A 26,950-nucleotide genomic window follows, 5' to 3' on the forward strand; every position below is an offset into this window, starting at 1 on the left:
AGAGGGATTTGCTTTTGGAATTTGGGGATGGCGTAGTGACTCACTACCTGAGCCAATTTTGGATTCAATTCTTGAATTCAAAGATTGCATATTAATTCACTTCTTGGGCTAATAAAGACTAACTTCTTCAGTTCCAAATTAATTCATTTTGTAAGTTGGCCCCCTTGGGGAACATGCCAATCCATTTTTTTTTCCACTGTTGAGTTAGTATGGCATGTAGTGATTTTTGTAATTTCTCACACGCCATTTAGCTCTTGTCAAGATTGTGTTTCAACGAGACATAATGCCCTTTCCATCCCCAAGAGTTTGAAGCCTTTAACTTGACAGTGAAAACAAATTGATTTTTACAAAAGTTGTTCCTCAGAACTATTCCTTATTCTCCAGAACAGTTTGGCAAGCATGACTTCATTCATTAGAAGCAATTTGGCTTAGAAAAAAAAAATTCCACCATATTCCAAAATATCATTGACCTTTTCAACAAAATTTAGACTAAGACCCAAGCAATTGGAGGACTTCACTATTTTTACTCTCAAGTGCTCCTGCACTAAATCTTAAACACCATAAGACAATTAGGACTAAAGTAAATTGCTCTTTTCTGGGGCGAGTTTGGAATTGCACTTATAGGTTTCATCCTCCCATTCTTGCTCAAATTATTTATTGGAGGGGATAAATAGGCTTAGAGAGTACACACTTCACATTCAATGCACTTTGTATTTGTGTATCTTTTTGTTAAATTAGATCGTGTAGTAGTTTTAGAGGGAATGAAGTCTGGTGTTAGAGGGAACAAGACGATGCAAATAACACACACAAGAGACAGTTTTTTTATTTTTTTTATTTTAATATAAAAAATAAAATAAAATAAAAAAAGCTAGAAAAGGGAGAGTTTATACAGCAGAATAGTTATGGGAAAAAAAAATGTAATCTGCCAATGACGTTTTGACATGATGGCAATTCCAACTTTGTGATCTTGCCAATGCCAGCAAACAACATACACCCTTGTTGACGCCACTATTATTGTAAACAAACAACTCCATAGTTGACACTATTTTTATTGTATACAAATCACAACGTACCAAATCAATTGTTGTAAAATTTGTTGTCCCTGGACTTATTGTACATTCTGAAACAACATTAACTGGATAGATAACCGCCACTCTATAGTAAACACATGGAAAAGTAATCTTTCCTTCTGATTCCTGGAACAAGCAATAGGGACTTCAAGATGCACTGACTAGTTCCAAACTTGGCATTGAGTTTCCTGACAAGAAGGCTTTAATGAGTGCCAAAGCTAGTTTGGGCTTATGCAAAGGAACTTCGTGTCCTGCTCCCCGGACTGATACAAAGGTAAGCCCAGCATAGTCTTGAGTCCATCCACCCACCTGTTCAACAATTTTTCTTAATTTCTAGTGTCTACTGCCATATGTGGTAAATTTACTTATTGATACATTATAGAGATGAAGCAAGTAGTCTACAACTGAAAAACAGACTGTTTTTATATCAAGAGAGAAGTATATGATAACAACAACAACAACAACAACAAAGCTTGGAGAAGGAAATGGTTATTTTAACTTAATATACCTGCCCATCATCATACCAGGCACGCCAAGGTCTCGAAGTCGGAAGCTTAAGAGCATCTATACTCAACCGGGTGGCTGTAACTGGGATTATGGCATCTGTATCACCACTGTCACAGAGGAGAGATGAATAAAACTTGGATCATTACCAGAAGTTTTTCTGAAATCACTTGAATCAGAAAGAAAAAACCATTTGCCAGCAGAACCAGAATGATGCAGGAAGCGTGAAAACAATTTTAGTTCAATTTAATTTTAGAAATCAATTTTATTTTTACAATTTTTCCATTAGACATGCATGTGACCATTTGCAGGGTGCTTCCTAGCTTTGATACCAGCAATTAATAAGGAAGCACGTGCATGTGATTTTTGGCAGGTACAGGTCAATGCAAATGTTCATTACACACGAAAGCAATACTACAGGCAGTAAATGTATGCAAAACATATGCTAGATGTCAACAGGAACCTGAACATCCATATACGCAGTCCTGAATGAATCAGCTCATGGTAAACGTCCAGCACTGTCCGAGGAGAATCCTTCCAGTTAGTATTTATCAATTCGCTACAAAACAACATAAGTAAAAATTATGAGGGCTTCCATCTTTCCATCACTTCAGTTAAGGTTATCAAAGTACGCAGATCTTATGTACATAGAAGATCGCAAGAAGAAGATTTATGTCAAGTTCTTTAGGGAGAAAAAAACTCATAAACTCAACATAATATGTGGCGCAGAGAGCAGAAGCAAGCTACAATTTCCACAAGTGACGTCAAAAGATCAATTTCTTTTAAATAGTAACATCTAAATAAAAAATTAAAACTTCCAGCATATCACCGATTAAGATGCTATGATAAGTTACTTAAAATTGAATGACTTGTATGTAGAATGGGGAGCTGATGGCATCAAGTATTAGTTAAAAATATGAAGGCATCACATTACACTAGGCAGCGTTTGCTCAGGTATATACTAATCCACACCTGGATATATTAACTACAAGTTTAAAACAAAGATGCATGACTTCCTCACTCAATTTAATAAGACAGTGTATTCCAGTGGCAGGCTAAAAAGCCTAAATGCAGCTCCTTCCCTTAAATACTTCGTCCAAATCCCACCCTAATGGCTGGATTCTCTACCACGTCCCTTACCCTCTCCATCCCTTAGCTGCATTATACACGTTCTGAATCATTGTAACTCGATCAAAACTTAAAGTTCATATTAGCGAATATAAGAATGTTGCTTTAATCATTTGGGACTGCTACCTGCACATTTGTGGCGTACCTTCACCAGGAAATTCCAATTAACTAAAAGGAATACTTGAGCTACTGACATTTTCTTATGGCCAAATTATTCACCCACCTTAGGTTGCACATTTGTGGCGTACCTTCACCAGGAAATTCCAATTAACTAAAAGGAATACTTGAGCTACTGACATTTTCTTATGGCCAAATTATTCACCCACCTTAGGTGGCAATGCAATTATAAGTTTTTATATTCAAAGAGCTATATACCTGCAGGTTGACCATTTAGATGGTGCAAAAGCTGGATCAACATGAAGTGCCTTTTGTACCAAAGGTAAATTGAAGTATACAACTGAGTGCTCCTCGGTGCAGGGATCGTACTTCTCACCAATGTGACCAACCATCTATAAGATGACATTACATATCATTAACCATCTGACCAGATGTTTTAGCTATTTCAGAGGCATCATGAAAAATCTTTCCAGAAAAGAAAAAAAAAATAATTAATTTCCAATTTCATATTAGATTTGGTAACTATTGAGGCCAAAGCTGGTTAAATAAACTAACATAGCTCTAGAACTAAAATAGGAGAAGTTTGATCCAAGACTTGATAGTTCCGAACTCTGAATATGGCAGAGAATCTATACACTACTCTTTGACGGTGACAGGTATGTACATTGATTTAGCACAGAAAAGAAATGCAAGGACATAGATAATAGATGACCAAAACAATATTATATTAATATTTTCAATTTTTATTATCTATAGCCATATATGATATATATATACACACATAATTTTGTTTAGCAAGAAACTTTCTCTGGCATTAAAGTACTGCTAAGCAAGTTTAGATTACTGTTGTAAACATATTTGATTTAATCCATCTAAATAAGTTGAGGAACAAAAGGCAAAGTCAAGGAATCTTCCAGAATGAGAAAAAGAGTTTGACCTTTGAATATTTTCAATATCCATGGCAGTTTTCTTCAAGCATAATAAAGCTATGTAAAATCTACACTAAATTCCTCTAGAGTCCTTAAGTTGAGCAGCCACAATCACTATTTTGGGAAGAAGTACAGTTCTAATATACTGTTTTTGTATCACCTTGGTAGATTTTTAATTCTGACAACAAAAAGAGTAGTGATATGGAATGACGTGCAATAAACCACATTTCCATCACTGTGGCAAAATGAAGTTTGCTACTAATTATTTGAGGCATTAAGAAACAGAACCATCTCCAAAGCAGAGAGAAAATTATCTGACTACAATCAAGTAGTAGTTTGTTAGACAGAACTATTCTATCCACAGAAGGAAATGTATGAACTGAAATTTCCATTGAGAACCATCTAGATAGCTAAAAAGGACCTGATTGACAGAGCAAAAAACTCAGCCAGCTAAGTGTTTTCCCTATTTTAAAACTCACTCAAAACACTAAAAACTACGGAAAGATGATACAATATTAACAAATCAATTAAGGATGGGGTGTTGACATGGTTTCATCCTTTTGAAATCTATTAGGATCCAATGGCCAAACACTTGAAGGAGCGCCTATGGCCTACCCTTATTGTCTAGACCCCTCAAGCATTGTTTTCTCGGTAGGTAGGAACTACCATGGTCATGCCCCAGCAGGATCTCCACAACTGGCCACCACTTTTACCCTTTTTTCTACCCAGGAAAAAGGAGGGAGGGGGGGGGGGGGGTGGTGGCGGAACTAGCGACCTAACTTACTGATTTTTCATATGCTCCAATATGTGCAACATTTATCTAAGAAGGAAATTTTATATATAAATATGTATATATATTGATTGTTCAGCATAACTCACATTCATTCTTTTCAGCAGCCGATTTGACTGGCTTACATTAGCAAAGCAGGTGGGAGTGAAGATGCTATATGGGTCAATGTTTCCAAGTTCTTCATTAGCAACGTCTAAAATATTATCGCATGCATCTGAAGTATGTATAAATGACTGAAAATCACAGAGAAGGTTCAGCAGCCCGTATGTTTTATCAGAAATTAAACCAGCTGCCCACATAAACTGGAAAACACCCAAGTGGTCATGGTAATCGTCAGTTAGAGCATTTCCAACCTGCATAACAAATAGACTTTGATGTTTTAATCATCAACATGATACACAATAAATCAGGAACTTTAGCTATAGAGAAGAACAGAGTCTATACCATATAACCTTTCAGATTAATTGCTTTTTCCTTTAATGCTGTGTTGTATCTTACAATGGCTTGGCTTAGTTGAGGAACATAATGTCCTGAAACACGGATTTCAGCTATTAAACCATAATGCACAACCTCCTGAGCCACAAAAGAAGTTATAAATATAAATGCAGAAAATAAAATACGATAAACATCATCAGCCATAGCAATTTAATGAACAAAGAACTACTTCCCTTGTTTTACATAAGTGTTGTAATTACTACTGTTGCAATGATATAAAATAATCTTATACAATGGGATGGATCTGGAGGGTAGTAAGTTGATGAAATTATTAAAATATTTCCACATTATAAGCAAAATATATTACTTTGTAATTCTTTTACAACAATGATACCATTTTATGACTATTTAGGTAGAATTTGATCAATCTATAGGATTTATCCTTAAAATTCCTTTCAGATGAGCAGTAGGTGGAAAGCCTTTGTATGTCCTTTACAATGGCCTTCCAGAATTGAATAGATGAAGATCCACCCGTGATTAGAATGACAAATTTTTAATTCCATTTCTTGTTTTAGTCCCTTTATTAACTCTCTCACATCTTCAAAACTCTAGGCTCACTAACTCCATATAGCATGTTCAATCTAGTAAATCATTCTTTCTATTTTTCCAAACAACCATGTACTATGACAAACACTATGTTTGTGTCTTTTAATTATTATTGAGAAGTTTTTCCTTTTCCTATATCAAACAACAGGATCCAAACCCATGGCATCTGCTTCTTGAGGGTTGTAAAGAATTAGAAGAACAAGATACTTGTGGTTTAATATATATTCAAATTCAGCAACACAAAATAACATGACACGTACCAATAATTCATTGTCCCTAATTTTAACCCAACAATAAGTGATGCTAGGCCCAAATATCGTGTATCTGGAATAATAGACCTACAGAGGCTTTTCAGTGTCATCTATTCAATGGTGTAGAAACAAAAACATTGGCATTACTTTAGATTAACTACATACAAAAATTGAACTCAACCTGCATAGCTCTCTCCTGTAATATAAAAGTCCCTTCCTTTGAACTGAGGAAAGCGCTCAAGCCACTTCAATAAAAATGCTAGAGAGTCCTCGGCTGCAAACCAGAAAATGATGAATTTAAGGTACAAAAGCTAGCAACAATAATAAACTGTTCAAAGCAGAAGCACAAAATTAAATGGTCCAAGCAATACCAGTTCTTTTATCTCCATTATTCAGCACATCAGAGGAAGTGTTCGAATAGGAAAAACCAACTCCAACAGGGGAATCAAGAAATATAAGATTGGCAACTGTAGAAGGGTGAAAGTAGTTTGAGTAAACCATAAGGAATACCTTGTTGTGATTTTATCATTCCAGAAAATGTAAAGCACAAAAGTGCAATATGTAAACAATAGTCATGCCAGCAAGTTGTAATGTTCAACCAATTAGGTCCTCATAAGTAGAAGATGAACAAAAGAAAGAGTCTTTAAGGAAAGAAGCATATATGCCTAACAATCCTTGTTTCTCAAATAAATTCGTATAATTATTTAAATTGGTAATTTATCTACAAATAAACTTCATATATTATTTCACCATGCTATAAATATTATTTATTTATAGTTAATTGACTTATATTGATGCGGGGGGGAAAATACTTAAAGACCATGCTACAAGATGTGTACAATGCTCTTGTAAATACTTACATTCTAAATTAGATTATAAAATCTACAATCAAATGCATATTACTAGTACGAAGAGTGCAGGACCACTCAAATAATGATCTCGAAAACGAGAATTTTAGTTCAATATCTGATAACTGCACTTCATTAAATGTGCAGTTGTACCTCTCCCCCTATATTGCCCCAATTACTCATAGGGGACTATAAACATAATTCAGATATCTGTTTCTTTTTAAAGTTTTAGTAGTTTATATACAAAGTTCGAGTAGGATTATGATATAATATACATTATGCAGGCCAAGAGAATAATAGACTGTAGGATGTGGCTTACATGTAACTGAGTAAAAAGATGCACTAATTCCAATCCATAACAGGCCATGCTTCAGCTAATTGGAAATATCTCCAGTTCAGAGTTCAGACTCTTTTATGTAATTCATCCATTTTTATGAAACCTTTAGCATCACTTAATAGCCAAGATAAAAAAGAAAAGAAGTGTGTGTATGGTGAGATCATGGGTTCAAGACCCACCAGGTCATCTGCACTTGGTTATTGGCTACTTGTTTTTTTTTGCTCAAATATTAATATTTGTTATAGACAAAGACTTAAAAATAATTGACAAATTCGTAGATGTTTCTTACCTTGATTCCAAGAGTAAGGGTTCAAATAAAGGGTCTTCCCATCCTTTTTAATGTGAAAAGGGCCAATTTCCTCTGCCTCCCCATAAGCAATGGATGAACATCCAGGCCCTAAAGAAATTAGTCTTTGGTCAGGAACTTATTTCAAAATACCGTACTTTATCAATAGCAATTAGAAAAGAAGACGAGCTATCAGTTCTCAAGAGACAAGAGGGTCACAAAGCAAAAAAACACAAGTCAGATAAATCTATGCTATGTTCTTTGTAAAACCCCTCCTCCTTCATCCCAAAAAAAAAAAAAAAAAGCATCAAGATAGAGAATCATTTTAAAAATAAAGAATTTTTCCAATTACATATTGTTCTAACTTATCAATCAAACAGTAAAGAATAATTTAAACAGTAAGATATCAAAAAACAACAATATATTAATTCAAAAAGTACAAGTAAAAAAAAAATAACAATTATGAAAAGGGTATCAAGAATATTGAAGTTTGACCTCCATTAAGCCAAAGAACAAGAGGCTTTGATTCAGGATCCTCAGTGGCCTCAATGAACCAATAGAAAAGAGCTCTCCCAGAATCTTCATTGACTGTTATGTAACCAGCATAGTGTGCAAAGCTCACGTTAAAGTTCTGTCCTGGGAGTGATAGAACCTTGTCCAGTTGTTGCTGGACAAGTGGGTCTGTAGAAGAGGTTGCAATAGTAATGCCCAGATAGACATAGATGAAGAGAGTCAAGGTTTTGTTAACAAAACCAAAGGGTCCTCTGGGATTGGTCATTTCCTTGAATGGGAGTTGAGACTTGAGCATGTGGGTATTGGGTAGAATGATATATGAATGGTTCCCACGATGTTTGGTTTGTTGGTTTTGCTGACAAGTAACAACAACAATCAAAGCCTGGCTGCTTTTGCTGACACCACTCACCAGCCCTCCACTTTGCCCCCCATATTTTTGGATAATTAAGGGCACGTTTGGTTTGGGAATTATAGATACAATAAATACGTTTATCTTTCCTCTTATATAATAAATATTGGTCTTATTAATTTAGAGATTTTGTTAACAAATGTCGTAAAGATATTCTTTTAAAAAATTCTTTTAAAAAGTTTTATGGTAAAGAAAAAAAACTATTGATTTTTTTAATAGTTTTTATATTACTTATAAAGTTGTATTAAAACTTTTTGAAAATGATTCATTAACAAATGAACATTCATTAACTAGACTATTAAAGAGAGAGTATGCATTTATTATAATTCCTAAGAATTCTATATTTTTCTTCTACAAATAAAAATTCTAAACTTTTTTCACCACTTGCTTTATATCATTACACTAAGACCAAAATTAATTTTTGGTATAGGTGGATTTGAACCTCATATCTTATTTGACAACAAAAATTTGACCAATTGAGCTAAATTATTGAATCCCACCTTTTTCCACTATACTTGAGAATTTAAGATTACCATGATGGATGCATACTTTAAATAGTATGGGTCATTAATTTATATGAAAACAACATTTCACCAATCATAACTTCATATAACAATGTTTGAAAAAATTGTACCTATAAACTTATTATCGACCAAAATCTCTATATAATGTGTGCACGTCAGAAATGAGACCGTTGGGTCTAGCCTCATTTAGGCTCACAACTTATTTGTAATGTGGGTTTAGGATTTTCTACTTCGAGTTGTTCTCGGCACAGAGACTCAACGAAGTTGCTCCTCTCTCTCTCTCTCTCTCTTTCTTTCTTCTTGAATCACTCTTTCCTCTACTCTTTGTTTTCTTGAGAACCTTTCAACAACTTTTTCCTTTCCCCAACTTCTATATTTATAGCTCTGGATTAGTGAAGAGATCATGATTACTGTCATAGTTAGTGCAATTGTAGATCCAATATCATCAGTTGTAAATGGATGGTTAGGTGGGAGTGGAATGTGATGAAAGTGGCCTTGGAACTTAGTTCCAACTCCAACAGGCATGCCCGGCAACGGCGTTTCCTGGGCACTGTCGGGCACATTATGGATGGTGGGTTTAGACATTATTATTTCTCTAGTGTTCGGGAATAATTTGCCAAGCAAGGGTCAGGTGGCAAAATTTGGGCCTGCAGTTAGTGTGGGTTCAGGCTGGGATTTTGGGTAGAAAGAGATTATGACTATGGGCCATGTTGCTAGGCTAAAACTCAAGGCCCAAATAGATCTGGGTACCTTGGTACCGTACATAATGCATTCTAGAAGTAGTCTATTTTGTACATTAAATAAGTTTAGTAATACCAAAAAAAAAAAAATCACAATTTTTTTTTTCATAGTAAAATATCATGTTGTGATTGGCGTCTTAGAAAATGGAGTAAATATTAAGAATAAATTCACGTGAAAGTCACGTTGAAGTCAGGTTGTATTAATTATATAACATGCCATTTTATCAATATGGGAAAGAAAATTTACGTAAACATTGCTCACTTGTGCAAGAAGCAAGGCATATCTTACTTAACACATACTCTCTCTCTCTCTCTCTCTCTCTATATATATATATATATATAGATATAGTCCTACTCCAAAAAAAAAAAAAACACTTTTACTAAATGGAACCAAACAAGTCTTTATCGGTATTTTGACTCTTTTGACTGTTTGTTGTAAACGGATTTGGGGTCATATCATGATAAAAGGGCTGAGCTCAAACTAGCCAGATTACATAAAGCCCAGAAAGAACAAGGGAATGTTTGGTATATGTGTATAAACGCATATTTTCAGTTTTTAAAAAATATTACATTTATTTTTATACATTTTTTTACTAACATGTATTTTTAAAAAAACTAAAAACTGTTGTTTAAACACACATAACAAATTGACCCTAATATATGAAGACCCATCTCCGTACCACCAAGTCTTGTGTTAGGCCTACCACTCCAGAGCCCAGCTCAAAGCCACATTACTTTCCTTTTTTTCTTCTACTTCTTCTTTTTTTTTTTTTTTTTTTTTTTGGGGGGGGGGTGTTGTAAAAAGAAAAATGCATTCAACTCAGAAACAGAAGGAGCTACATAAGAGAGTCAGGGCATAGCCTGAAATGATAAAGGCCAAACAAATCCGAAAGTAAAACATCCAAAAGATTAGAGTGGGAGAATTAAATTATAATACAAAACATTAGAAATTTGATAGGTTAATAATCTAGCAAGAGCATTAGCATAGCGATTGGCTTCCCGATGGCAATGAGTCACCTTAATTTGAGGAACTTGAGAAATCAAGAGCCTGCAATCAACCACAAGAGAAGAATTAGTAGTGTTAGAATTTCCAACGTTGTTTATTTGGTCTGCAACTACTTTAGCACCAAATTCAACTTCAAGAACATTAATTTGCGGGTTTAAATACATGATTAAACCTATGGATTAATGCTCTAGAAGTTGAATTGAATGCTAAAGTAGTTGCAGACCTGATGAAGAATGTTGAAAATTCTAGTGCTGCTAATTCCTCTGATTGCTTTACCACTCATTACAAAGTTAAATAAATAAATAAATATATATATATATATAAAAGAAAATTTTAAATAATTAGAACTGACAGGAAATTTGGGGACTGCGTATTGACTCACTACTTGAGCCAATTTTGGATTCACTTCTTGAGTTCAAAGATTGCATATCAACCCACTTCCTAGGCTAATAAAGACTAACTTCTTGAGTTCAAAATGAATTCATTTTTTAAGTTAGCCCCCTTGAGAAGCATGCCAATCCATTTTTTTACACTGATGAGTTGGTATGGCATGTGGTGATTTGTGTATTTCTCACACGCCATTTAGCTCTTGTCAAGATTGTGTTTCAGTGAGGCATAATGCCCTTTCCATCCCCAAGAGTTAGAAGCCTTTAACTTGACAGTGAAAACAAATTGATTTTTACAGTAGTTGTTCCTCAGAACTTTGGGATTATTCATTATTCTCCAGAACAGTTTGGCAAATATGACTTCATTCATTAGAAGCAATTTTAGCATTCCATCCTCAGAACTTTAAAAGAAATCTTCTCAACTATATCCCTAAAATTTTCAACAAAATTTTAGACAAAGATCCAAGCACTTGGAGAACTACACTTTTTTTTACTCTCAAGTGCTCCTGCACTACATCTTATACACTAAAAGGCAATTAGGACTAAAGTAAAGTGAAGTGCTCCTTTCTGGGGCGAGTTTGGGATTACGCTTATAGATTTCATCCTCCCACTCTTTCTCAAATTATTTATTGGAGGGGAAAAATAGGTTTAGAGAGTGCACACTTTACATTCAGTGCACATTGTATTTGTGTATCTTTTTGTTAAATTATACATGTAGTAGTTTTAGAGAGAATGAAGTCTGGTGTTAGAGGGAGGCAGGGAGCTAGATGAAGGAAATAACACACGTCTTTTTTTCTTTTTCTTTTTTATAAAAAATATAAGCTAGAAAAGGGAGAGTTTATACAGCAGAATAGTTATGGAAAAAAAATGTAATCCACCAATGACGTTTTGACTTGATGGGAATTCCAACTTTCTGATCTTACCAATGCCAGCAAATAACATACACCCTTGTTGAAACCACTTTTATTGTACAAAAAATAGTTGACACAAATCACAACATACCAACTTAGCAGTTGTGCAATTTGTTGTCCCTGAATCGACTTATTGTACATTCTGAAACAATGTTAGCTGGATGCAGTGGACACAAGGAAAAGTAATCTTTCCTTCTTATTGCTGGAACAAGCTACAGGAAAAAGAGCGACTTCATCATGCACTGGCCAGTCTCGTTGAGTTCCCTGACAAGAAGGCTTTAATGAGTGCCAAAGCTAGTTTGGGCTTATGCAAAGGAACTTCATGTCCTGCTCCCCGGACTGTTACATAGGTAAGCCCAGCATAGTCTTGAGTCCATCCACCCACCTGTTCAACAAATTTTCTCAATTTCTAGTGTCTAATGCCATATGTGGTAAATTTACTTATTGGGTACATTATAGAGATGAAGCAAGTAGTCTATAATTGAAAAACAGATTGTTTTTCTATCAAGAGAGAAGTACATAATAACAACAACAACAAAGCTTGGTGTAGAAAATGGTTATCTTTATGTACCTGTCCATCATCATACCAGGCACGCCAAGGTCCCAAAGTCGCAAGCTTAAGAGCATCTATACTCATCCGGGTCGCTGTAACTGGGAGTACGGCATCTGTGTCACCACTGTCATACAGGAAAGATGAATAAAACTTGGATCATTACCAGAAGTTTTTCTGAAATAACTTGAATCAGAAAGGAAAAGAAAAAATCATTTGCCAGCAGAACCAGCATGATGCAAGAAGCATGAAAACAATTTTATAGTTCAATTTAATTTTAGAAATCAAATTTTATTTTTACAATTTTTCCATTAGACATGCATGTGAATTTTTGCAGGGTGCTTCCTAGCTTTGATACCAGTAATTAACAAGGAAGCAAATGCATGTGATTTTTGGCAGGTACAGGTCAATGCAAATGTTCATTACAAATGAAAGCAATACTACAGGCAGTAAATGTATGTGAAAAATATGCTTAGATGTCAACAGGAACCTGAACATCCATATACGCAGTCCTGAATGAATCAGCTCATGGTAAACGTCCAGCATTGTCCGAGGAGAATCCTTCCAGTTAGTATTTACCAATTCGCTACAAAACAACATAAGTAAAAATTATGAGGACTTCCATCTTTCTATTACTTCAGTCAAGGTTATCAAAGTACACACAACCTATGTACATAGAAGATAGCAAGAAGAAGATTATGTCAAGTTCTTTTGGGAGAAAAAACTCATAAATTAAACATAATATGTGGCGCACCGAGCAGTTGCAAGCTACAATTTCCACAAGTGACATCAAAAAATCAATTTTTTTTAATCAGTAATATCTAAATAGAATAAAATTAAAATTAAAACTTCCAGCATATCACCTTTTAAGATGCTCAATATGGTAAGTTACATAAAATTTGAATGACTTGTATATAGAATGAGGAGCTGATGACATCAAGTTTTAGTTAAAAATATGAAGACATCACATCACACTAGGCAGTGTATACTCAGGTATATACTAATATCCACACCTGAGTGTATTAACTACAAGTCTAAAACAAAGATGCATGACCTCCTCACTCAATTTAATAAGTCACAGGCAAGCTATAATAAGCTAAAGGGTGCGTTTGATTTGCTTAATGTTACATCAAGGTGTAATACTACGTTTTTGTAATTTTAGATTCATGTAGTCACATTGCCTTAATGTGATATTAAAGTTTTTGGTTCATTAAATTACATTCCAATCATAATCTTAGATTACGGTAATGTTAGCAGGGGCAAAACCAAGAATTTTTGTTTGGGGAGCCAAGGTAAAACTATCATATTGATTTGCAATTTAAGAAAAATTCAAAGTACAATACATACATACATACATATATATATATATATATGTGTGTGTGTGCGCGCGCGCGTGCGCCTTTATGCATTAATTATTATTTTTTGAAGAAATCCAAAGTAAGTCATAATTCATATATAAATAGAAATTAAACTTAAATATCAATGAAAAAGAAGAAAAAGAATTTATACCTCTCAAGATTTGCTTAAATTTAAAATAAGAAAACTCTTTGTTAAGAGCCAGAAGAGTTAATTAAAATGTGACTATGTGAGAGCATCATAAGGAAGAATTAATAAATTAAAATTGAAGAGAGAACACCAGTAATGAGAAGAGTCTTTTTGGTGGCTATAAAGTGTAAGGGAATATCATGGGAAATGACAAAACTTCTTAAGGATGGTAACTTAATTGTAGTACATTAGGTTTTTTAATTAAATTCAAATACTTGTTTACATGACCAATAAAATACAAATGGTCTATTATTTTTAAGAAGAATTAAATTCAATATGGATGAGTTTAATAGGGAAATACAATGTACTCTACCTTTGTTTTATCTTTTTTTTTTTTTTTTTTAAAATTGAATGAATCTTCTAAAGGAAACTAAAACTAAAAGTGGGTTCCAGTTAGCTTAACTAGTAAAGTCTCTGATGATTTTATAAGAGATCTGGGGTTCAATCCCCGTTTACACCAAAAACTGATTGGTGTCTTAGTCTGATAATAAAAAGCTATCATCAGAAACAGATGCCATAAGTTGAAACTCTCAAAAAAAAAATTAAAAATTATGACTAAAACTTAATTGGAAAAAAGTTAATTAAAGATATTAGTTAATGGCTGGATTCTCTACCTCGTCCCTTACCCTCCCCATCACTTTGCTGCATTATGCATGTTCTGAATCATTGTAACTCAATCTTTTTTTTTTTTTTTTTTGAGAGGACATTGTAACTCAATCAAAACTTAACGTTCATATTAGTGAATATAAGAATGTTGCTTAAAATCATTTGGGACTGCCACCTGCACATTTGTGGGGGTACCATCACCAGGAAATTCCAATTAACCAAAAGGAATACTTGAGCTACTGACATTTTCTAGTGGCCAAATTATCATTCACCCACCTAAAGTTAGCAATGCAATTAGAACTTGAGCTACTGACGTTTTCTCGTGGCTTGTGTCATTAATCGGTTTGTGTGGTGCTTGTTTGTTTGTTTTTTTTTTTTTTTTTTTTTTTTTTGACAATAATTGTTGTTTATTGTAGTTAATATATTATTTTATTATATTGTTTATATTATTTTATTATGTTAAAAGTTAAAATAAAACCGCTGATATTGGATGTTTTGTAAAATAAGAAGATAAAATAACTTTTTATAATGTCAAATAACTAAATTTATAGCTCCACCAATGTGGATGCTCTAAGCTGTTTAACTTCAAAGAGCTATATACCTGCAGGTTGACCATGGAGATGGTGCATGAGCTGGATCAACATGAAGTGCCTTTTGTACCGAAGGTAAATTGAAGTAAACAATTGCGTGCTCCTCGGTGCAAGGATCATACTTCATTTTGATGTGACCAACCATCTATCAGATGACATTATCACATTACAAATCATTAACCATCTGACCAAGTATTTCAGCTATTTCAGAGGCATCATGAAAAATCTCTTCAGAAAAGCAAAAAAAAAATAATATATATACATATATATATATATGTATGTATGTATTCAATTTCATATTAGATTTGGTGACTATTGAGGCCAAAGCTGATTAAATAAGTTAACATAGCTCTAGAACTAAAAATAGGAAAAGTTTGATCCAGGACTTGATAATTCCAAACTCTGAATATGGCAGAGAATCAATACACTACTCTTTGACGATGGCAGGTATGTGCATCAATTTGGCACAGAAAAGAAATTCAAGGACATAGATAATAGATGACCAAAACAATATTATATTACTATTTTCAATTTTTACTATCTATAGCCATATATTTAATTTTGTTTAGCAAGAATGCTTTCTCAGTCATTGAAGTACTGCAAAGTAAGTTTAGATTACCGTTGTAAACATATTTGATTTAATCCATTTAAATACGTTGAAGAACAAAAGACAAAGTCAAGGAACCTTCCAGGCTGGGAAGAAGAGTTTGACCTTTCAAAGATGATACTACATATAGGGTTCGGTTAACGTGTGTCCTTAAACATACATTAATCATTCATTTTAGTAAATTTTTTACGGAAAATTGAAATAACTGCTTGAAAAGTCAGTCAGTCACTTTTTCATAATAAATTTCCTAAAATAGTTTTACTAATATATGCCTGTTACTAAAATCCATATATATATTGATGGTTTAGCATAACTCACATGATTCATTCTTTTCTTCAGCCTATTTGACTGGCTTACGTTAGCAGTGCAAGGGGGAGTGAAGATGCTATATTGGTCAATGTTTCCAAGTTCTGTACTAGCAACGACTAAAATATTATAACATGCTTCTGAGACGTTAAGAAATGGCTGAAAAGCACAGAGAAGGTTCAGCTGCCTGTATGTTTGATCAGAAATTAAACCAGTAGTCCACAAAAACTGGAAAATACCCAAGTGGTCATGGTGATCGTCAGTTAGAGCATTTCCAACCTGCATAACAAATAGACTTTGGTGTTTTAATTGTCAACATAATACATAACAAATCAGGAATTTTAGCTATAGCAAAGAACAGAGTCTATACCATATATCCTTTCAGCTTAATTGCTTTTTCCTTTAATGCTGCGTTGTACCTTACAATGGCTTGGCTTAGTTGAGGAACATAATGTCCTGAAACACAGATTTCAGTTATTAAACCATAATACACAACCTCCTTAGCCATCAAAAGAAGTTATAAATATAAATGCAGAAAATAAAATATGACAAACCTCTTCAGCCCTTAGTCAAACTAATGAACAAAGAGCTACTTCCCTTGTTTTACATTACTCATTTCAATGATATAAAATAATCTTATACAATGGGATGGATATGGAGGCTAGCAAGGTCAGATTAATGATGAAATTACTAAAATAATTCCACATTATAAGCATAATATATTACTTTGTAATTTTTTTTACAACAATGATACCATTTTTTATGAACTAAGCAGTATTTAGATAAAATTTGGTCAATCTAAGGGATTTATCCTAAAAATTTCTTTCAGATGGGTGGTAGGTGGAAAGCCTTTGTATGTCCTTTACAACGGCCTTCCAGAAGTGAATAGACGAAGAACCACTTGTGATTAGAATGACAAATTTTTATTTCTCTCACATCTTCAAAGTCTAGGCTCACTGACTCCATATAGCATGTTCAATCTACTAAATCATTCTTTCTGTTTTCTTAAACAACCTTGTATTATGACAAACACTATGTTTGTATCCTTTGATTATTAGGAGAAGTTTTTCCTTTTCCTATATTAAACAACAGGATCCGAACTCATGGCATCTACTTCATAAGGGTTGTAAAGAATCAGCAGAAACAAGATACTTGTATAAATTATTCATATTCAGCAACACAGAATAATGTGACACATACCAATAATTCGTTGTCCCTAATTTTGACCCAAAAATAAGTGATGCTTGAAAAAGGCCCATATATCATGTAACTGGAATAAAAGAGCTACAGAGGCATTTTAGTGTCATCTATTGAACAATTTAGAATAAAAACATTGTCATTACTTTAGAACTACATACAAAGATTGAACACAACCTGCATAGCTCTCTCCTGCAATATAAAAGTCCCTTCCTTTGAATTGAGGAAAGCGTTCAAACCACTTCAATAAAAATGCTAGAGAGTCCTCAGCTGCAAACCAGAAAATGATGAATTTAAGGTACAAAAGCTAGCAACAATAATAAACTGTTCAAAGCAGAAGCACAAAATTAAATGGTCCAAGCAATACCAGTTCTTTTATCTCCATTATTCAGCACATCGGAGGAATTTTTCGAATAAGAAAAACCAACTCCAACAGGGGAATCAAGAAATATAAGATTGGCAACTGCAGAAGGGTAAAAGTAGTTTGAGTAAACCATCATAAGGAATACATTGATGTGATTTTATCATTCCAGAAAATGTAAAGCACAAAAGAGCAACATGGAAACAATAGTCATGCCAGCAAGTTGTAATAATCAACCAATTAGGTCCTCTTAAGTAGAAGATGAACAAAAGAAAGAGTCTTTAAGGAAAGAAGCATATATGCCTAACAATCTGTGTTTCTCAAATAAATTTGTATAATTATTTAAACTAGCATGTAACCCACACTATGTGCGGCTACAATTCTATATTCACTAAGATTTGTAGATCATATGTTTAGTTTATAGTAGTTTTAATATTTTTAGGTTGTATTTTTTAATTTTAAGCCTCTTTTTTAACTTTAACTATGATAATTTCATGTAATTTTTTATTAGCATAATATTCTATCACACAGCATTAGGGTTGGATTTTGATATGAATTAACATGTATATAATTACAATTTGGTCAATAAAAATATTTATCATTTTTGTAGGTACTAAAACGAAACTTATCAATTACCCAAATAGTGCTTCTAGCATGTTACATGGTCCATAAAATGTCACATATTATCCCAAGATCAACCTTAAAAGGTGGTTTAAATCATATGGATTAATAAATAATAATAAAAAAGATTAGATTAAGTGTATGCTTGGTTTTATAGATGGTTCACTTAATATTGGACTCTTTGTTTTTTTTCAATGAATAATTAATTAACTTGGCACAAAAATTAAAAATCTTAAATTAGACACATGGCACAATATTAGGCCTTAATTGAAATCAAATTTAGAATCTACAAGAAATTTAAAACATATAGGATATTAGTTCAACCAGAATATTTGGAGGTACTAAAATAGTTTTTTCTTGCAATTTTCATGATATTAGCTATGCCAAGTTTCTCATTACACTACTATTATGTATATAATTTTGAAAATCACTATTGGAACTACATATACAATATCAATTCACAATCACTATTCGTAAAATTCTACTAAATACAACACAAAATAAAAAGAATAAATTAGTCCAATAGTATCTCCTAAATTGAATGGGGATAGGTGAATGAGATTGTTTAGCTCAATTACAATTTATTACGTTCCAAATCCTGGCATAAAAAATATCTCAATAGAAATAGTATAAAAAATATGCTCATTAGTTCAGAGAAAAAGTAATAGCAAAAATCTAAACAATTTAATTTTTATGGAAAGCTAACAAAAGTAAAATTCAATTTTGAATCTAATTAAAATTCAATAGAAATGGACTGTATTTTCTATATTGAATTAACTCACTTGGCACAAAAATTAAAAAATTTACATTAAATGAGAACGTGGCACAAAATTAAACTCTAATTGAATTCTAATTGTTACATTGAATTAATTAACTTGGCATAAAAATTTAAAAACTTAAATTAGATGGGACACGTAACGCAAAATTAGACTCTAATTAAATTCCAATTTGAAATTTAATTGGATTTTCTCTCAGTTTTACCTATGTATACATATGTGTGTGTATCTATATATATTTATTTATTTATAAATTACCTAGTTAGAAATAGACTGAATTTTCAACATTTAATTAACTCACTTGGCACAAAATTAAAAAACTTACATTAGATGAGACACGTGGCACAAAATTAAACTCTAATTGAATTCTAATTTTTACACTGAATTAATTAACTTGACACAAAAATTTAAAAACTTAAATTAGATGGGACACATGGTGCAAAATTAGACTCTAATTGAATTCCAATTTGAAATTTAATTGAATTTTTTTTTCTAAGTTTTGCCTATATATATTAATTGGTAATTTATCTACAAATAAACTTTATATATTATTTCACCATGCTATAAATATTATTTACTTATAGTTAATTGACTTATATTGATGTGCGGGGAGAAATCTCATGTACAGAAGATGTGTACAAAGCTCTTTTAAATACTTACATTCTAAATGAGAGGGACAAAATGGGCTTCTGCCCTTTTCAAGCAAATTAATTAGCTTTTTGCCCTTCTTCCCAAACTAAATAAGGAAATGCCCTTCTTTTGAAACTTGACTTTTTCAAAATCGAGTTAAGTCCTATAGTGACGTTTTCAAGAACCTATAGTGACGTTTTTAAAGACCTATAGTGGTGTTTTGTAACTTGATATCCATGAAATTGAGTTATAGGCAATTTTACTGCCTATAACTCGATTCCATGGATATCATGTTACAAAACGTCACTATAGGTCCTTAAAAACGTCACTATAGGGTTTCATAATTTTTTTTTTTAACTCGATTTTGAGAAAGTCGAGTTTCAAAAGAGGAGCATTTCCCTATTTAGTTTGGGAAGAAGGGCAAAAGGCTAATTAATTTGGCTGAAAAGGGCAGAAGCCCATTTTGTCCTAAATGAGAGTATAAAATCTACATTCGAATGCATATCACTAGTGCCAAGAGTGCAGGGATCTCGAAAACAAAAAATTTTAGTTCAATAACTGATATCTGCACTTCATTCAATGTGCAGTTGTTCCTCTCCCCCTATATTGCACAATCGATTTCTCTAGGCTTAGGGCTCAAAGAGGTTGTGCATTTTGAATGATATATGATCAATTAAGTAAGGAAAGTGGATATGCTTGAAGGTGTGAGAATTGTTCAATTTGAGAAGGTGAAGGACAGGAGTGGAGCTACAGGTATGAGTGGGGGACATGGCCCCCAAAAAATTTTAAAAATATTTTAATACTATATATAAATATTTAACATTTTAATTATTAGCCTACAAAAATGGGACTCAACCCCCACCCCCCTCATCCCCTCCTCAAATATTTGAGCTAGTCTAATGATGCTCTTAAAAAATTGTCCAATTGATCTAGTAGTTATAGAAAATGTTTTTTTTTTCTCACATTTATTTTTTATTGTAAAATGTATTCTTGTGTTTGTTAAAGTTTTGCATCATTCATGTCTTTGAATACTTCATTAGTTCAATTAAAATTTTTTTACTTACTTTGATAGACAATTTGGTAACTTATATTGTATGAAGGATACTAAGTTTTGTGCATGTTTATGAAAGTTTGTATAAGCTAATAAATTAGTATTATATGTTGGCCCCCAATCAAAAATTTCTAGCTATGCCTCTAGAGAAGGATTAGCTCATTTTCAGTGGGAATGATATTAAACTTATTTCGTGCTCAGCTACCCTTATAAACCAGGTAATGTGTGTTTATTTGCCCTATTGCTCTGCTTGTCTTGGATTAGTGGTGGAGACAGTATTAAAAGTGCAATTAATTTAAAATTTTTGATTAGTATTAATAACGAAATAAAACAAGTTTACTCAGTGAGAAGGGTATAAAGATAAATGGGTCAAAATAAAAATCAAAGAGATATGCTATCAATAGTGTCAATGAGCGTTTTGTTGCCTTTTATTTTCCAGTGATAATTTGTAGTTGTTAGTGTGGACGTGGAGTGTGTTTTGTTCTTTTCTATTTTAGGTGGGGCAAAGAAGAAAACTTTTGGCATGATACTGGAATGACAAAAACCTCCCCTGGCTCCGCCCGTCTTGGATGCATATTACTAATACATTACATTAATCATATGATATCTGTCTCAAATGAAGTGCAGGAATGACAACCAAATGTCTTTTATCTCTCTCTCTCTCTCTCTCTCTCTCTCTCTCTCTCACACACACACATTACTCATAGGGGGCGATAAATATAATTCAGATATTTAGTCTGTAGGATGTGGCTTACATGTAACTGAGTAAAAAGATGCGCTAATTGACTAATTCCAATCCATAACAGTCATGCTTCAGCTAGTTGCAAATATCTCCAATTCAGGGTTCAGACTTTTTTTATGTAATTCATCCATTTTTTAAGAAATCTTTAGCATCACTTAATAGCCAAGATAAAAAAAAAAATAGTGTGTGAGTGTGTATCGATCACCATGCCATTGTATATCAACTCTCATGGAACTTCCTCCTCTTGTAACAGCAAGGTGGAGAGAGTGAGACTGTAGGTTCAAGACCCACCAGCTCATCTGCATTTGGTTATTGGCTACTTGTTTTTTTGCTCAAATATTTGTTATAGACAAAGAGTTTTGAAAATTTGACAAAATAGTAGATGTTTCTTACCTTTATTCCAAGAGTAAGGGTTCAAATAAAGGGTCTTCCCATCAGGCTTAATGTGAAAAGGGCCAATTTCCTCTGCCTCCCCATAAGCAATGGATGAACATCCAGGCCCTAAAGAAATTAGTCTTTGGTCAGGAACTTATTTCAAAAGATTGTACTATATCAATAGCAATTAGAAAAGTAGACGAGCTATAATAAGTTCTCAAGAGACAAGAGGGTCACAAAGCAAAAAAACAGATCAAGTTAGATAATTCTATATTGTGTTGTTTGTAAAATCCCTCTTTCATCATCCCAAAAGAAAAAAAAAAAAAAAAAGCATCATGATAGAGAATCATTTAAGAAATAAAGACTTTTTACTATTACATACTGTTCTAACTTATCTATCTAACAGTACAGAATAATTTAAACAGTAAAAGAATAACCATATGTTAATTCAAAAAGAACGTCAAAAACAAAATAATTTATAAAGACAACAATAACAACTATGAAAAGGGTATGAATAATATTGAAGTTTGACCTCCATTAAGCCAAAGAACAAGAGGCTTTGAGTCAGGATCCTTAGTAGCCTCAATGAACCAATAGAAAAGAGCTCTCCCAGAATCTTCATTGACTGTTATGTAACCAGCATAGTGTGCAAAGCTCACGTTAAAGTTCTGTCCTGGGAGTTGTAGAACCTTGTCCAGTTGTTGTTGGGCAAGTGGGTCTGTAGAAGAGGCTGCGATAGTGATGCCCAGATAGACATATATGAAGATGGTCAAGATTTTGTTAACAAAACCAAAGGGTCCTCTTGGATGGGTCATTTCTTTGCATGGGGATTGAGGATGTGGGTATTGGGCAGGAGTAGAATGACTTTGTTTTACTGACAACAACAAGCAGAGCCCGGCTGGTTGAGGATGTGGGTATTAGGTAGGACTTAGGAGTTGAAACTTGAATGATATATAAATGGTTACTATGATGTTCACTTTCTTTGTTTTACTGACAACAACGAGCAAGCCTGGCTGGCTTTGTCGACATATTTCTGTCCCACTTTTCTTCCTCTTCCTCCACCCAATGCTCCACAAATTTTGGGTCCATTTTGTGCTCCGCAATTAAAAATGTGGCCAGTGTTGAATTATTTAATTAAACACCCTCGTTTTTTGTCTGACTCATTTAAGTTATCTAAATAAAGTAAAACAAATAAATAAATACATAAAAAAATCCAACACATTCCCACCATCACAGTTTTTTTTTTTAATTTATGAGTAAGGCTATCATTATAAACTATCTTATAACATAACTATTGATATGACAAATTCTTGCTAGTTCTAATCTAGACCTATCACTTACATCATATTTTTTACTTACTAATAACTATTTTGAAAATGCTAAATTCACGTCAGCAGTTTGTAAAAATGTTATAAAATAGTTTGTGTGTAACTTTACTCATGTTTTATTTATGAGTTCGAATTTGGTAAGGATGAGGTGTAAAACCCATATTTTACACTATCCAATAAGAAATTACCACATCTGCATTTTAGTTAGAATTCAATACATCCTACCAAACCTAATAACATTTTAATAAACTCCTAATTTGGTTGGATTTATATATGGGTATTAGAATTGATTGGGTGAGGTTGTGCTTATTCTTAAATATGTGATAAGATGATATGACATGTTGGGATTGGAAGGGTAAAATATAGGTGAATAAAACATAAGTTTTTCACAACGTCCTTACAGAATTTAATCTTTTTATTTATTTATTTTATTTAGATAATTTAAATAAGTAAAAGGCAAAAACTTACGATGTTTAATTAAATATTTTGACACTTGTCATATTTTTATTTGTGAAGTATAGAATGGAGTAAGAAAAGTGGAATAAAATATTTAGACCCAAAATTTGTGAAGCACTAAGTGGAGTTAAAAAAAAAGGGACTCAAGATTTGTCGGCAAAACCAGCAGGCTTTGCTTGTCGTTGTTAGCAAAACAAACAAAGTCAACATCAGGGAACCATAAATATATTATATATATTATTTTTGTTGTTGTCAGCAAAGTCTTTTTTTCTTTACCATAAAAAATATATAAAAGAATTTCCTAAACGAGTGTCTTTATGACATATGTTAACAAAATATCATAATTAATAAGAACAGTTTTTTTTTTTTTGAGAGAGGGTAATAAGAACAATATTTATTATATTAGAGGAGAGATAATGTATTTATTTTACCTATAATTACCAAACCAAACATGTTCTTAATTAAGAGTCCAAATCTTAATTGGTTAGGAGTAGAATCAAGGGCGGAGCCAGTGGGGGGCGAGGGGGGCACCTCCCCCCTGGCTCCTAAAATTTCCTTGCATATGTAGTCTACTCTAGTTACTCCCTGACATAGAGCAAAAAAGAAAAAGAAAAAAAGAACTCCCACTTGAAACTTGAAAGTGACAAGAAAAAAGAAAGGAAAAAGAAGTTAATCTTAAAAACCAAACCGTACGTTTTCACCAATTTTACTATTCTTATAAGCAGCTTTGGTCTGTCCCAGTGTTACACCTATTTTAGTATTTTTTTTTCTTTTTTATTTAATATCATTATTTTCACAATTTTTACTGTAATATTTTTCACAACATTTTATCATTGAGTGGTGATAGAGATATTACAAATTTTACTACTTATGTCTTACAAATTGACATCTCACCAACCACAAAAAATAATTTCAAACATATATTCATTATATTGTTTAAGTAATACTAATCACATTTTTACCACATTTGTTTGTAAAATTTGTAGTAGCTATGACTATGAATTGGTTATTTTTATTTATTTATTTTAATACTATGAAATATATTCATATTTTCTTGCAATTGTTTATTTATTTTGTTATTATTATTGATTAATATTTTTAGATTAATATTGTTTATTAATTTTACCCCCTCTAGACTAAAATCCTAGCTCTGCCATTGAGTAGAATGATATATAAATGGTTTCCATGATGTTGACTTTGATTTTTCTTTTCTTTTTTTTTTTTACTGACAGCAACAAGCAAAGCTTGGCTAGTTATGCTGTCCAATCTTTAGTCCCACTTTTCATACTCCACTCAAAGCTTCACAAATTTTGGGTCCAAATTATTTGCCCAACTTTTTCAACTCCACTTTATACTCCACAAATAAAAATGTGGCAAAAGTTGAATTATTGAATTAAGGGTAAACTACATTTTTCCATCCCTATCCTATACACTATATTTCAATTTGATCCCTAATTTTCAATTGTACCAATTTGGTCTCTAACCTTTCAGTACAGTGTCAATTTAGTCACTGTCGTTATCTTTTGGATAAAAATTGATGATGTGCTTAATGGCTAAAATAAAAAAATTAGCTTCCATTTATGTGAGAATAAACTAAAATTTTATTTTAGCTATTTGCCATGTTAGCAATTTTCATCCAATATATAACAGCAAAGACTAAATTGACACGACACTGAAATGTTAGAGACCAAATTGACACAATTAAAAAGTTAGGGACCGAATGTGTAGTTTATCCTTTAATTAAACACCCTAATTTTTTGCCTTTTACTTATTTAAACTATCGAAATAAAATAAATAAACAAAAAAAAAAAACCATCACATTACCACCATCACCCGTCCACAACCACAACTTTTTTGTTTTATGAGTAATGTTACAGTTAAAAACTATTTTACAACATAACTATTGATGTGACAAATTATTACTAGTTTTAATTTGAGTCGACTACTAACATCACCTTTTTATTTACCAATAAGACAATAACTATTTGGAAAATGCTAAAGCCATATCAACAATTTCTGAAAATGTTGTAAAATAGTTTGTTTTGCTCTTGTTCTATTTATTTATTTTATTTAGAGAATTTAAATGAGTAAAAGGCACAAAATTAGGGTGTTTAATTAAATAATTCAACACTTGCCACATTTTTATTTGTAGAGCATAGAGTGGAGTAAGAAAAGTGGGATAGAAGATGCCCCTACTTTTTGGGTCCAAATCTTCTATTCCACTTTTCCTACTCTACTCTATACTCTACAAATAAAAACTTAAGACATGTCTACTTATTTAATTTTTTTTTCTTTTTTATTTATTTATTTTAGATACCTAAGAGAAATAAAAAATAAATAACCCAACACATTCTCACCACCACTGGTCACCACTAGCGGAGATCACTAACACCGCTGGCAAGAGATTGTTGGTGCCATCAATACGGCCAATCACAGTCATCAACCGCCTCTATGTTCAAGAAACCCAAATATTAAATCCCTATTGTTTTGACAAAGGAGCAGCCCTCTATGTTCTAAAAACTCAAATAAAGTTTGATTTTTGTTTGTAATTAGGCAAATATACACTTTTGGTCCCTATATTTTGGGTAAATTCTCGTTTGGTTCTTACTTTTTTAGAGCACCTATTGGTTCCTGAAAATCAAAAATCATTATCATTTTGGTCCCTACCATAATCTCAGTAACAGAAATTGCCTACGTGGCAGACGAAGTGCACCGTTGGCACTTTTTTTTTTTTTTGGCATGTTAAATGCTAACATGGATAATAAAATAATAATAATAAATACCACTTTAGCATCCACATCATCATTTGATTTTTAAAAAATTAATTTATCAATTTTAACAAAATTAAAAACAAAAGAACACATAAATTCATATCATGTTCAAGAACATGAATATACAAAAACATAAACCCAGATCACAAACCCATATCACAAGAACACAAAAATGCAAATGAAAAAAAAAATTAAATACTAATGGAAGAACGAAGGACATAGTACTCAAAGAATTTCTAGTCCAAAATTTGTATACGTTCTTCCACAAAAATCAGTTATACATTCAACCAAAAATTGTTATCCTAAAACAACATTTATCATAACATAAATTCAACTAAATACATAGATTTCATCCCAACATATCTCCAAAACTAGTAAACTGAAACCCAACCAAATCAACAACAAAACATCAAAACTAGCCAAAATCAACAAGAAAACAACATATCACCTAACAAATCAGCAAAACCCAACCTCTCTGCTTCCATAAATTTCAGTCAAAATCATCAAAGCACAAATCTGCTACATACACCAAAGAAAACCCAATCCAATTGACCCTCCTCTAACTCGGATGTCCTCTATGTTTCTCTCCCTTTCATATCTAGACCAATCAAACTACCCAATCACTACCAATCTGGGTTTTTGGCAATG

The 26,950-nt window shown here is 32.6% G+C and overlaps 2 protein-coding genes across 2 annotated transcripts; both read right to left on the reverse strand.

The window, feature by feature from the left end:
• Nucleotides 1-1,011: 1,011 nt before the first annotated feature.
• On the reverse strand, nt 1,012-8,176 carry LOC126715674 (serine carboxypeptidase II-2). Its single transcript, XM_050416413.1, has 10 exons — nt 7,797-8,176; nt 7,305-7,412; nt 6,202-6,297; nt 6,012-6,104; nt 4,983-5,068; nt 4,628-4,891; nt 3,078-3,211; nt 2,038-2,133; nt 1,579-1,684; nt 1,012-1,379 (listed from the first exon to the last, which is right to left on the reverse strand). The coding sequence occupies exons 1-10, from the start codon at nt 8,107-8,109 to the stop codon at nt 1,218-1,220; spliced, it is 1,458 nt and encodes a 485-aa protein (XP_050272370.1). The 5' UTR covers nt 8,110-8,176; the 3' UTR covers nt 1,012-1,217.
• Nucleotides 8,177-11,697: 3,521 nt separating this feature from the next.
• Nucleotides 11,698-22,797, reverse strand: LOC126715676 (serine carboxypeptidase II-2-like). The gene is made up of 10 exons (XM_050416414.1): nt 22,280-22,797; nt 21,766-21,873; nt 17,559-17,654; nt 17,369-17,461; nt 16,365-16,450; nt 16,007-16,273; nt 15,093-15,226; nt 12,831-12,926; nt 12,362-12,467; nt 11,698-12,175 (listed from the first exon to the last, which is right to left on the reverse strand). Exons 1-10 carry the CDS (start codon nt 22,560-22,562, stop codon nt 12,026-12,028), a joined length of 1,419 nt encoding a protein of 472 aa, XP_050272371.1. The 5' UTR covers nt 22,563-22,797; the 3' UTR covers nt 11,698-12,025.
• Between the last annotated feature and the right edge of the window lie 4,153 nt (nt 22,798-26,950).

Source organism: Quercus robur, chromosome 2 (assembly GCF_932294415.1).
Source record: "Quercus robur chromosome 2, dhQueRobu3.1, whole genome shotgun sequence".
NCBI lineage: Eukaryota > Viridiplantae > Streptophyta > Magnoliopsida > Fagales > Fagaceae > Quercus > Quercus robur.

Bases quoted from the DNA above. Each gene is read 5' to 3' on its own strand.
- LOC126715676 (XM_050416414.1), bottom strand. From the start codon at position 22,562: ATGACCCATCCAAGAGGACCCTTTGGTTTTGTTAACAAAATCTTGACC. The intron at 21,874-22,279 runs GTCAAACTTCAA...TAATTTCTTTAG, and splicing joins TGTTCTTTGGCTTAATGGAG to GGCCTGGATGTTCATCCATT. The intron at 12,927-15,092 runs GTATATAGCTCT...GTTGTTTTGTAG, and splicing joins TCTCCATGGTCAACCTGCAG to CGAATTGGTAAATACTAACT.
- LOC126715674 (XM_050416413.1), bottom strand. From the start codon at position 8,109: ATGCTCAAGTCTCAACTCCCATTCAAGGAAATGACCAATCCCAGAGGA. The intron at 6,298-7,304 runs GTAAGAAACATC...ACCCTTCTACAG, and splicing joins CCCTTACTCTTGGAATCAAG to TTGCCAATCTTATATTTCTT. The intron at 6,105-6,201 runs GTATTGCTTGGA...TCTGGTTTGCAG, and splicing joins TAATGGAGATAAAAGAACTG to CCGAGGACTCTCTAGCATTT.